The sequence below is a fragment of the Pterocles gutturalis genome, unplaced genomic scaffold, assembly GCF_000699245.1.
Source record: "Pterocles gutturalis isolate BGI_N339 unplaced genomic scaffold, ASM69924v1 scaffold9316, whole genome shotgun sequence".
In the NCBI taxonomy this organism is placed as follows: Eukaryota; Metazoa; Chordata; class Aves; order Pterocliformes; family Pteroclidae; genus Pterocles; species Pterocles gutturalis.
In genome coordinates this window covers 22,717-36,096 of record NW_010103183.1, presented here as the reverse complement: position 1 = coordinate 36,096, position 13,380 = coordinate 22,717, and the positions used below count along the sequence as shown (strand labels likewise).

General features: G+C 40.4%; 1 protein-coding gene across 1 annotated transcript in view; it reads left to right on the top strand.

Annotated features, from left to right (window-relative positions):
- The window catches only part of LOC104471314 (glypican-5-like), a gene marked incomplete at its 3' end in the record, with an annotated part of 59,296 nt that extends 51,104 nt beyond the window's left edge, over positions 1–8,192 (top strand). Inside the window, exon 2 of the mRNA XM_010086607.1 lies at positions 7,498–8,192. Within this exon, the coding sequence (XP_010084909.1) occupies positions 7,498–8,192 (695 nt within the window). The remainder of the gene's footprint in view (positions 1–7,497) is intronic.
- Between the last annotated feature and the right edge of the window lie 5,188 nt (positions 8,193–13,380).

Here is a 13,380-nt window from a genome sequence, read left to right as displayed (position 1 = left end):
GTAAGTTTACAAAAAAAAAAAAAAAAGTAGAAGAGAAAGAAGAAGAAAGTGTACTGTGGGAGGGGGTGATTCAGTGGGTTTGCTGGCTGGGGCAGCAGTCGGAGGGGTGGTTGCTTCCTATATGATTGCACAGCAGTGCCAAGGCTGAAAGAGCAGGTTTGTGCATATGAAAACAACAAACAAGACAGTTTTCATGCCAAGACAGACATGTTTAGGTGGTATTTAATGGTGTTGGTTCCTGATGCTGTTATTGGAAGTCAGACTGCCAACGGACCATTTGGAAATTGGTTTACCTGAGTGCTTTAGATTTGCCCACAGCACCAAACCACCATCGTGGGTCCGCTGCTCTGAAACTCAAATTGCACCAGGCTTTCTCTTGTCACCTTACATGTGGCAAACCACTGTCCCAGCTTCCAGAACAGAAGATCTTACCAGGTATTCTTATGCTCTGGAAGTCTCACTGCTAGAAATTTTTAAAGCCCTTGCAACTTTCATAAGTTTCCTTAAGTTAAGAACAGTCTTAAATTACACTTGGAACGGAACAGAGGGTTAAAGGATGATAGTAGTAGGTTATGAATAATCTTACCTGTTGATTTCTGGTTAATTGGGGTTGTCCATAGCTGTTACTTTTCACCTTGGGCAGAAGTTTCTATCAACAGGTCCATGACAATATATTTATCTGATGTTCTCAATGTAGACAAACCCACGGAGAAACTGTTAAGTAAAGACCTTACCCTTACACACAGTAAGGGAAAGCTGGGATTTTTCTGTCTGATCCGTATTCTGAAGGACTCTTTAGCTGTAAAGATATCATACACTCTCCTTGCTGTCAAGGTGAGCAAACTCAAACTTTCCTTTCCCCTCTTTCCAAAATGGACTTTGCTTTGTTGCTTTTGGACCTGTTTTGCACTCTGCCTTGTTAAAAGCGGTTAGAGGAGGTGAGTAGAAAGCAAGAGATGCTTCCACTTGACCCAGGTTCTGAGTGCTTTCAGTTTTTTCTCTGACACAAAATGTTTTGGAGAAAGCTTGCAATGTTTCCTGCAAGTGCTGCTGTAGTGTCAACTACAGTGTGGTGGACATCATAGCTCCATGAGACTGCTGGTATGTTTATTAACAAGTTATTTCTGGTCAGCTTCAAGAGTGACAGTGTTTATGTATAGGAAGGCTGCCATTCTAAAAACAGGAAAACACATGGAAAGTAGGGTATGAATTAAGAGCTTTGGCACTACATTGAGCAGAATGTTCAGGATAAATCAGAAGGGAACTTCTAGCGCTTGACATTCTTTGCTACTAGCAAGATGTCACAAAATAGAAATGAAGCTGAAAGTGGTGAGAAGTTGTCTTCAAAAGCACCTTAATGAGTGAATGGAGTTCAAGTTCTGTCTTTGCAAACATAAACGTGACACAATTTGGTTTGCACTTACACCCTTTTTAAAAGTAATCTTAAGATGTAAGAAAACACCCCACCTGTTCATCTTGCTTAATAATGCTTTTTGAGCTCACTTTGTTCTTATTCTTTTAAATATGTTTAGAGATCATCGCATATCCAAAAAAGTAGAACTCTGAATTTTGCCATTCTCGTCTCATGTGGATGTGTATCTGGCTGTGATTTTCTGCTGTGTACATTGTTCTCTGTGCATCAAATTGCAAATAATGTGTACTTAAATTCTACTGCTGCAAAATATTAATATGTTGTCCTTTATTTTGGCAAACCATAAAGATGCTAAAGATTTAATGGACTTGAAAGCATTAAAAGGAAGCTATTCTTCAACAAACTGTAGCTTTCATTCATCCTGTAACTGTAATAAATGCAAGATGTTGAAGGGAAAGGAGCCAAATATTAGTGTGGTCCTAAGAGACCAAACAAATAATGGAGCTACTTAAATTTGTCATTCTTCTTTCATGATTGCACTCAAATCTAAAATGTACACGTTATTTCTGTATAGATACTTTCAGTGTTTGCTTGTACTTTTGGTTTATTAAGCATTGTTAAATCTTTTCAGTAATGTTTGTAATATCATGGTTTCCTTTTTTCTTTTTTTAGAAGTTTGTGAATTTTAAATTTAAGTTCAGCATGCGTTCGATTCTTGTGGAGCAGAGAGAAGTAGGGGAGAGCTGTTGCGTTAGCAGGGTGGTCTCACCTTGTCAGTTCTGTGGGCAAGGTGCCAGCTTTGAGTTACAGGCATAATGGCAATGACAGTGGCTTTCCTTTCACATATGCATGTCATGGTTTGCGCTCAGCTTTCTGACTTTGGTTTTTGGAGACATGGGGGTTCAAACAGTAGGCACATACTATCTCTGCCTCGGCTGCTGCATGACAGAAATGGTACTCTGCACAGAGGTGTCTGCTGCTTAGATTCCCTTCATTTTGGGAAAACAGCTCCCATTCTAACATTCCTGTGTTGGACCTGTGGAAAGAAAAGAATGGGGATTTGCATTGATTCATAGTCCAGCAAGCTGGAAGTTGCTCAGCCTCTCCTAGTGCTCCCCATCTGAACCCTACAGCTGCTTATGGAATAAGGATCCGTGTAGCTGGTGAAGGTCTGGTATAAGAGAGGGGGAAGCAAATGAACTTTCTCTTTGTATGGCTATCATATGTCAATCCAGATTTTATTGTAAAACTCCCATCTCTCTGTGTTCCCCGAGACCACATCTGCTGACCATCATGCACTGTAAGGAATCCAGGGTTTATGAGATGAAGGCAATCCCGAATGCAAGCTCTCGTACTCCCATGTGCGCAGACTCACTGTACACTTCCGTGAATCGTTCTGTTGAGGCCTTTCCTTAAGGCCATGCTGGCCTCAAGTGTCTGGGAATCTGAAAAAATAAACAATTCCTCAGAACACAGCCTGAAAGATTTTTGTGGCAGAGAGAGTGGCAAATTGATGTGTGGCAGTGTGGCATCTTTGCTTCTTGTCCTAAGGGTAGGGCTGCAGGAGAGGGAGTGGTGGCCTCGACCCAGACTTGTAGAGCTGTTCCACCTGACTGTGCTAAACTAGAGGTGGCAGCAATTTAAAAACACAAGAACCTATTCCTGATGAAGTGAATGCAGTGTTTACGTGACATGAGGAACAAGTCAAAGCTGTAATTACAATATTAGATACTTTTCCTTTGCCTGTACTATTGTTTAAAATCTGCTTGTTCTTTCCCCAAATAGACCTCCAGGTGGTGGAAAACTAGAGGAAATCTTTGGAAAATGCTGGCACATCAATGTTGGGCAGGCTGATACATGCCTCCTAAACCTTCTTCTCCCTGTAGCGCTATCCTTCAGCAGATTTCTTTAGCAGAAATACTTCAATTCTGCATCTTCTTTGGTGTACAATGGGCTTAAATCGTGATTAAATCCCACTAAGGAAGTCAGCAGTGTTGCACTGGTGCAAAAGCTGGTGTGAGATAAATCAGGAATCCTTTGTGATTTTTATTTCATTAGGTATTTGAAATGTCGTCGCTGGCTGGCTGAAGAGAAGTAAAACATGCTCTGTGTCAGGATGGATGTGTTTCTGTCAGAAGGAAGCTGTCACTCAAAACCAAGCTGTGCGATGCTCATAATGAATAAACATGGGTGCTATATGAGCAAAGTGATGTTTTTCCATCTGTATGTGTTAGACTGAGCATAATGTAATTCTCAGTGTGTGTGAATGCTAGGAGCCAGGCTATAGAAGTGCCTGCAGACTGGGAGCTGCTTGGCCTGGCAGGCGCTGTGCTGCTGGTGGAGCAGCAAAACCAGCATGGCATCTTCTCATAACTGGGTTTGTCTCCAGAAGGTAATTTTCAACCAGCAGCAGTTCAGATGTGAAGTTTCCAGAGGTGAGCTGTATTTGATCAGCCGGGTTTGACTGTCACAGACACATCAGTGGTGGTGCCAAGTGTTTTGTGAGTGCGTGATAAACAGTTTGAACAAAATTCTCCCCATGGAAGGTGGTGTTGCCTGACTTACATTATGTAGTTACTGATATATTAGTTCAAAATCCACAGTTGGCTGCTGTTTCACTTCACTTGGAGTCTTAAATCAAAAATGGGCTTTTGAGGATCATGAGAACAAACCTTGTTCTCCACCTTCCTATTTATTTCAGTATTAAAGGAAGACAGAAAATACGTAATGTTTCCATCAAATTCTGGATGATTTTGGTTATGTCTTATTTCTGTTCAGAATCAGTGTATTTGTAATTTATAGTACATTGTATGCTGCTGGTGCGGGGTGGAAGCCAAAGGCTGTGAAAGATAAAGTCTTTCTTCTGGTGTGTGTCTAGGCTTAGAATTCAGCTTCTTGTGAGTTTGTAGATGTCTAAAGTTTGCTGTATTTGGCTGCACAGATGAGCACCCAGTGTTTCGGTGGATTCCTTGGGATTTAGAAACTTGGTACAAAGCACCATACAAGGTATATTAAAATCATATAATTACTTTTCAAACAAGATGCTGAAGTTCCCTGCTCTGTACAACCAGAATGCAAGCTGTCCATTGTTACTAAGTCGTTCGAGTGCATGAAGCCCTGTTATTTCTAGTTAAAGGTCTAAGAACATCCAGCTGATCCAGTAATTTGATTGTCTCAAAGATCTCTTAATGCCTTATAACAATGAAAAAAGACCTACATATTTCCTTCTCAGACATCATTGCTAGAGTGCCTGTAAGCATGAGTCATTTTTTCGTCTGACCAGTGGTGACAAGGAAGCAAATGATACCTTGCAGGTGTTTGCAGCACATCTATAATCAGCAGAAATAGTTTTTTGTATCATATTCTTGATGTTCTGGCTCTTTCTGTAGGAGGAATGAAGCTATATGCCACCACATATTTTTTTTCTCTTATACAATGAAAATAAAAGATGCTGTTAAATATTTTTATTTCATACTTGTCTCAGAATAATGCAGAATTCTATTTAATTTAATGCAGAATTTTCACGATAAAGAGGCTTGAGAAAGAAATGCTACGTGGTTTCTAGTCTACAATCTAGTACCCCAGCAAGCTGCTGAGATGTGTTTTCTTGGGATGTAAGTTGTCATTGACTGTTTTGGTCTTGTCTTTTCACTGGGGCTGTTATATCTCAGGACAATAAGGATGCTTGCACATTCATAAATGCATTTCATTTAGTTTTCGGATGAGGAGGATGGTGATTGCCGTTCTGCCTTTACGAGTGTCGAAGGTAGAGCAAGAGCGTAAGACTCTTTGGCATTGGAGACAGTCCCTGCTCCTGTAATCTAGTGACACGCTGAATATCCACAAGAGAGCATGTGTAGTTGAAGGAGGAAGCTTAAAACACTGTTTTCATATTTTGAATATTTCCATTGCCTTTTTAGTATGATAAACAAGAATGGTGTTTAGGTTTCCTCTAGAAATAAAAATAAGCATGGGGGTGATTTGGCAAACAAAAAAACTTAATAGTGCAGTAGCACAGAGCTGACTGCACTGCAGTTTAGATTGTGTCAGTATGTCCATCGCAAATCCAATTTTCAGATTTTCAGCTGTAAAATTCTGCTTCAGTCTGAAACTTGCAAGGTGTTTCTCTGCCCGAGAATGAACCTTCTTCTTTTCCAGCTGAAATGTATCTTAAGTCTTAATTTCTAGGATTTTATAAGCATTTCCAGAGTTTTAGTTGCTGTAATACTAGTGGGAATGCTGAAGTGATTCTCTGTCAGGAGCATACAGTGTGTGCATGTGTGTAAAATACTGATGATTTAATGTACAATGAGATATGTTGTATTATCTGTCTGGTTAAATCACCCTTTGTGGGAAAGGGATTGTAATGCTTATCATAACAAGTGAGTTAGTTGCCCAGGGAGATGTAATAGAGGAAGGCACCGAGCAGGCTTTTCTACAAAACTTCACCAGTGTATGCTAATCTTGCCTTACAGTATTGTATCTGCTCCTTTGCTGAGTGGATCTTTGAGCGACTTTGGTTTGTGTTACATGGCAGTGAATTGCACAGTGATGTTCCAATGAATGTGGAGTAGGATTAGACTGAAAACCCATTATCTGCCCAGTCCTCAGGAGGTACAAAGTGATAGGTCTCCTGCCTTGACTGGAACTAGTTGCCATCCAGAGGAGTGCGAGAACAGTTTATGTCCGAGGCTTTTTTTTTTTTGTAGAGCTTCCAAAGAAAGCAGTGGGAGCGGTGTGGATTTCTGTCTTCTGTATCATTAAAGATAATCTTGGGAACTGATCCCTTCCTTGCCACTGTCTATGAATTCTAGCACCCCAGTCGGTGTTTTGGGTGTATAATTTCCTTCTGCAATTCGAAATGTGTTAACCGTGACACTCCTTAAATATCTTTTTAAGACACTCAGAAATGGTGTAGTTAAAGGGGATACTGCCCTTCCACTGGCTGGTGGCCAGACCTAGCCAGTGTTAACAGGGAGAGAATTTATTCACACAGAAACTTTCCTTCATCCTTGACTTTGCAAGAAGTGCCTCTCAGCGACCCACTCACAGCACTGTAAAGCAGAAGCTTTTGCATTCAGTTATCTCGCAAGCTTTCGGTGAGCTGCTGTCCAGCAGCTTGCCTGAAGTTACTATTTGTGTGTCAGCTTTGTCTAGTCCTTCCTTCTGGTGTGTGTTTGCTCTGCATGTCAGCTCTCCAAACCTGTACAAGTGTGTGTTTGAGAAACCTAGACTGATCACAGGAGGACACAAATGCCTTGTGCTTTTTCCCATTCTTGATGAAGGATTTCATAGCAATAGATCACCTGGGATGAAAAGCTAATACAACTTCAAGCTGTTGTCGTGTTATCGAGATACTGCCTTCATGAACCATTAGATTATTAAAACATTTTAAACTTTTGTTGAAAAGTACAGCTAGTGGTCAGCATTTGAGTGCTTATGAGATGTTATCTCTGATTTTAAGACTTCACTGCATCTTGATATTATAGCTTTACAAGAAATTTGAATATGAATTTTCACCTTTTTATTAAATGTGGGTATTTTGTCATTATTTATTCAGTCCAGTGCGGCAGTGATAGTGTCATTGGTGTGTTACAGACCCCTCCTGTTACCAGCTACTCCTCTGTCTCAAAGTTCCAGACTTGCACCACGCAAATAATTTTGCCTATTCAGGTATTCTTCTCTGGAGTGCTATACAAACATTGAAGCTGTAATAGTCTCCCTGTGTACTGAAACCTGATGTCACTTGTATGTAGAAGGGTGTTTTGGAAATGTATGTAGTTGAACCACCCAAAGGCAGTGCCAGTGACAAAAGCCATCTCAGACAGACCCTGCCTGTGCTCACTGGAGTCTGTGGAGTCCTTCATTGACCTCGAGAGTCTGGGTCACCTTTTTTTTAAGAAAATATTTGTGTATTATGTGTTGCCTTTATTAGGCACATGTAATATTTAGGTGTCTTTTTAATAATGTTACTGATGAAGGCTGTATTAACTGTTTGTGTATTCATATAGTAGATTTCATGTAACTATTGATGTTCCTGTTCAGGACAATATCAGTCCTGTGACTAGGATGTCAGGTGCTTGCTATTAACCTCTAGTTCTTTCTCTCTCCCGCCCCTTTTTTAGAGGCCTTTGAGTCTTTGCTTCGCTTTGCTGAAAACCGCACAAGTTCCCTGTTTGAGACAGCTTACAGACCTATGGCAAAAGAAGCTGCAGAGCCTGTTAAAGAACTTTTTACAGACATCTCTCTCTACATTCTGGGTGCAGAGACTACAGTAGAAAGTGCAGTATTACGGTTCTTTGACAGTCTCTTTCCTCTGGTGTATAGTCGGCTAATAAACCCAGGAATTACAGATTTATCAGAGGACTATATGGAGTGTCTACGGCTTACAAGGCAAGACATAAATCCTTTTGGACGCTATTCTAAAAATATGGTTACAGAGCTGTCAAAATCTCTTTGGGCAAGTAGGATGCTCAGCCAGGCCCTCAGTCTGGGCATCGAAGTGATAAATACTACTGAACACGCGGCTCTGACGAAGGAATGTAGCAGAGCTCTGGTGAAGATGCAGTACTGCCCCCACTGCCAGGGCCTGACGCTGATCAGACCCTGTGTCGGATATTGTCTAAATGTAATGAGGGGCTGCCTGGCCAGTGTGTCAGAACTGGATGCACAATGGAGGGAGTACATCTCCACGCTGGAATATCTGACTAATGAAATGGCCGCCTCACACGATCTGGAAATCGCACTGACGGGAATCCGGAACTCCATCAATGAAGCCATCCTGCACGCACAGCTGAATGGACCACAGCTCTCCGCTACAGTAAGTGCTCTCTAATTATTCTTTGCTCCCATTTATCACTTTCATTATGTGATGAATAAACATTTAAACAAGTTGGTGTTGTCTTTACATCAGTTTTTAGTCTTCAGCTAGATCTTTGTTTAATAGTCTGTGAAAGCATTACAGATAATTATGATGGGGTTCAGTAGAGTCTGCTTTGAAATGAAAGGGAGGGGTGGGTGTAGAAGTTTCCTCCTTGAGAAGCAGCCCTGTAAAGTGAGTAGCTCTAGCTTGTCTGCAGAATATTCTACACAAAAAATGGGGGTACATTATAGTTGATGTCAACAAGGTGTTTTCATACTCTAAACCATCTGATTCTGTCACTCTAGGAGCAGTGTTCCCCTGACATGTGAGTATTTGTAGTGTGTGGGGTCATTCCACAGGAACTGGTATAAGGGTTTAGAAGAGTGGGTTTCTAAATAAAGGCAAAGACATTAACTGTTTCATAACAGTCCCCTTTGTGTTGACTAAGACATCAGGAAGGTAGTATGGGTCTGTAACGAGTACATCTGTCATACAAAAGTTGGAAAAAGAACATGAAAAAAGTAAACTTATTTGACAGTTTTTATATAAGCAAAGGATAAAAATACACTTCAAGTGGATCCGTTTTTGTAAGTGGTAGGTTAAGGAGGAAAGAGGATGGTAGAACTCCCTTATAAATAGTAGCAGCATATGCCTGGCAGGTGTTCTCTCAAGGCATTGAAGATTAGACCAGAAATTATTGAAATGACTTATGATGCAGCTGACTACATCTGTATGAAGTTCAACATGACTGTAAATGGAAAAAAATGTATCAGTGTGGCCTTAAGCAGGGTAAAGACTAACTTAAAAAATGCATATACATCTGCTTGTCTTGAAAGTAAAGGAATTCTTGCAGAGAACAAATGAGAAGGAAGTGCACCAATCTAAATATGTAATTCCTGTGCTGAACGCTGGTCACCGTATTATGTAAGAGGGAAAAAACCACTTTAAAGACTCTAGAGAAAGAAGCTATAGCAGAGGGTGTTCTAAACTAAGGAACTATTTTACTAGGAGAAAAATGCCTGTAACTTTGTAACCTTTCCAGATAGCTGATACCACAGCTCTCTTCAATTTAGAACATCTGACAGAGCCAGAGACTTGCAGTCAGTATAATATGTAGATTATTTAAAAAACAAAACAAAACAAAAAACCCAAACCCCTCTAGTAATTTGGTACAATTTTCACTTGATATCTGTAGTTATCTTAGTTCACATTGCCTCAGGTTCTCCTTTATTTTTCATCAGTGACACTTGTGTCTGCGAGCTTGTCTGACATCCAAGGATAAACGTGAAAAATCAGGAAAAGATTTGTCCAGGTTCTTGGATAATGCACAGCAGGCATTGGAGCCTCTGTGCATTGCAGAACAGCAGGTCTTCATCGTGCTAATGTCTAGTTGTTAGCATCGTAATGTGTCCCTTAAAGTTCTATTACACCTAGAACAGTCTTCTTGGATCTGCTCTAATTTTAACTTGGATATTATTATTATGTGAGTCTAAAAGGGTAATTAAAATCCAAGTACACTATTACATATATTAGTTTTATCTCACTATAGATAGATACCTCTTAAATCATCGCTTGGCTTCATTACTGATTACACCAAAGTAATTAGGAACAAAGTTAAGCTTTCTCACTACTAGCAGCAACAATTGTCTGACATGTATTCCCTGCAATATATGCAGCATGTTACAAAATGCTAAAACATTTGTCAGCCTTGTAATTAATGTGCACTTGCTTAGCCTACTGACAGGGTAAAATTCGTAATCCAGGTGAATATTGGACAGGTGAAGTCAGTGAGGGTATTGCTTTTACCTGATGTGGAAGTAGAATTCTCTCAGGTGTCTTTCAGGCTGAGGATTTTCTTCAATGGTTATTCAAATGATTTTGTTCAGGTGTTTCTCAATTCCCTAGCAGAAATGTTAAACATTTTCCTTCTTCCATTCTGAATGAATTCTGAAAGTGCTGTTCTGTGTGAAAGTACATTATTTTATTTTTTCCTCCAAAGTTATCATTGTTTTCTCTCACTCACAAAATATCTGTGCACAGAATAAGATTGTGTGTTGTTTTAGGGACTGCTCTGTAGGATAGCAAAAGATGTTTTCTGTTTGAAAATAAAAACTCTATGCCAGTGTGTGTTATCCTCAATCTTCTAGCTTTGTCAGTTGTCAACAGAGTAAGATTAGATTTTGAAGATGGAGCATGTTGCACTATTTGAGTAAGCATTTATTTAGTCTGATACTGATTTAAAACTTTACTGATTGGTTACAGAGGCTAACCGTTATTTAGAAAATTGAGCCTAATTAAGCTGTATTTTGTTCCCTAAAGAAACAGAAAGGAGTTCAATCTACAGCTTCAGGATTTCCAGCTGTGAGATGGCTTCTCAGAATCCAGGGCCTGATTCTCAATTACATGGGGGCCTTTTGGGCCATGCTGATGGGGTTTGTAGCCAGTGCATTTACTGTTTGATTTACTTAGGGGAAACTTTTTTCAGGAAAGAAGATACCTTCTCTTTTCCCTTCATAAAAATGCAGAGACCTTTTTCTGTTCATGCAGTATGCTCTTCAGCTTCTGCAAAAGTGGAGATGTTTAACTTGTGTACAGTTTCCATTACAAATGCTGTAATTGGCTTCATTCAATTATAAATAATCTATGGAAAACTGATTCAGGAAAGCAGAGCACTCCTAGTAATTTTCATTTATCCTTAGGCAGCCTTATTTAATGTACCTTTTAGGAAATGTTGTACATTTTTTAATGGACAATATGGCTAAAAATTAGAGTTCTTTTTTTGTGTGCTGCCTGCCTGGATGATAATGAATAATGGAAAGTTGAGATTATGTTTTATTTAAAACAGGGTGAAGGGGTGAAATAAACCAATAAAGCACTTAGGGTGCCTTGCTCAAATGAGGTGCAGTCAATTATTATAAATAAAAAAAAAAATCCCATTTGTATGGCAAGTGTATCACTTCAGGAGACTGGCCTCTGCTGATCTCGTCCATTATAGCCAAGAGAATTGCCTGATTTGCTGGGATAGCATGTGTGAAAGGTCACATTTAAGATACTGGTAATCTCTCAGATTCCTCCACAATGTGCCGTGCCATCTGTTCAATAATACTGATTGCCTCCAGCTTACTTAACCTAATGCGAGCCAGCCGTGGTCTGCAGCATCAGCAATCATAATCATTACTTTCTGGTTTGTCAACTGGAATCTAATTGTCTTTCGTATTGGTAGGAGCCCTGACTGCTGCTTTGTGCCAGCCACAGAGACCAAGTTTATTTACTTTGCCGTATAATTTTTGAAACCTTTTTTTTCTTTTTGTGTCTTTGTGCTTTAAAGCTGATCTAATTTTTCATGTATTCAGTTTACCGTATTCCAGACTCCATATCTGTGAAAGTAAAAAAAAAATACCCTCAACTAAGATGCAGGGAGGGGGAGAGAGAGTTTTGAAATGCAGGCTGGCCGCTGGCTCTTCGGGAAAGCATCTCACCAAGTAGTGTAACAAATGCGTTCAGCTGCCTGTACTCCCTGGAGTCAAGTCCCTCTGAGTTGCTGTTCTAGTTGCCTGTGTGGGATCAGGAGGGCTTGCTTGCAGCCTGCCTCCAGCAGACTAAGGGTCATGAATGGGGACAGGTACTGGAAACAGAATAACAGGAGGTAAGGAAGATTTGTGTTGGATCAGAGGTGGTTAAGGGCTGTGTGGTCTGAGTAACTGCAAATCTGCGCCTCCACGGGTAGGGAGCACATCCCGGTGCTGCAGTTTTGCCCTTCATTGGAGCTTCGTCACCTTCTTGCAGCATAGCACTGCTTTTTCCTGGTCTGGATCTGAAAGACATGGATGATCTCTGGGATGAGTTCCCTGCAGAACAGGTGGGAGCTCAAGAGCCACTGCCCTGCTCAGGTACAGATGTCCTGTTGGCTTTGGCAATTCATGGTTACATGGAGATTCAGCTTTCCTCTGTCTGTGGGATAGAATGTGCCGCTGCCCTGTGTCTGAGGAGTGTTTTGAGATCTAGTAGCAGAAGGATGATTCTTTCTTTTACTGCATTATCTAAGCATATAAGATGCATTTGCCCACATTGCTAAGCTTGGTGATCCTGGGTCCCTTCTGGGCTTCTGGAAATGGCGATGTATTCACGCAAACATGCGTGCTGCTGTATGGGTGGCTGTCAGGGGTTGTGTGTGTCAGTGGCAGCCGTTGGGTCACGCTTCAGCTGCAAGCTATGCGAGACTGCCAGCCCTCATAGGTGGTGCTTTTCTCTGTGCCTTAATTCAAAGGGCAGTGAGGCCACAGGGAAATGTCTCTTTAGAATAGAAAAATTCTGTACTGCTTACATAGCTGTGTGTTAGGGCTCCATTTGTCAAGGGCCAGGGAGAGACAAGATACTCAAAGAAGAAATATTTTATGGTCTGTATTCCACTTCAGCTTAATAGACTTTGAACACATAATTACTCATCATTCTTTTAAGCACTTTTCCCAGCTATTGCTGCAACTTCTACTCTGCGTGTGGCTTCTTGTGAAACCTACCTGCCCACCCACGTGGTGGAAAATGCAAAGTGATGGGTGTTAGCAGAAATATTTGGGATGTGGAAAGGCATGTATTCCTCTGTGTTCTTGCTGCATGAAGTTCATAAGCATAAAGTACTTACCCTGTTACTAATGTTATAGTCACTGAAAAAGTATTAAATGAAGAGAATATAAAAAGTTGCTGACCTAATATTTTTAGAATGGCCAACTGTTATACAAGACAAAATTCCAACATATTGTGTTTCTTAATTATTATATAACAAAAGCAAAAGGCTTGATAGAAGGGGTTTATAAAACTTAGATATGATCGAAGATCAAGCATTAGGAGAAAGCAGAGACTTGTTCCTTGAGTCCATTAACTTCTTGGAGACAAGCTTGCCAATTAATGTGATGAAAGTGATATAAAAAGATGATAGAAGTATAAACTTGGGGTAGAGTAGCAGATAGAGGCAGGAGAAATGCAGGAAGGGAGGGATGTTTAAGCTGCACGATGCTAGTAATTTCAGGAGTGTGAGGAAGAACAGAATTAGTGATTGTGAGAGAAAAAAATCTGATCAAAATCCCAGAGAAATCAATGACAGTCTTTCCACAAGTTGTGAAGACATCAAGGAGAAAGAGGGGTAACTAAA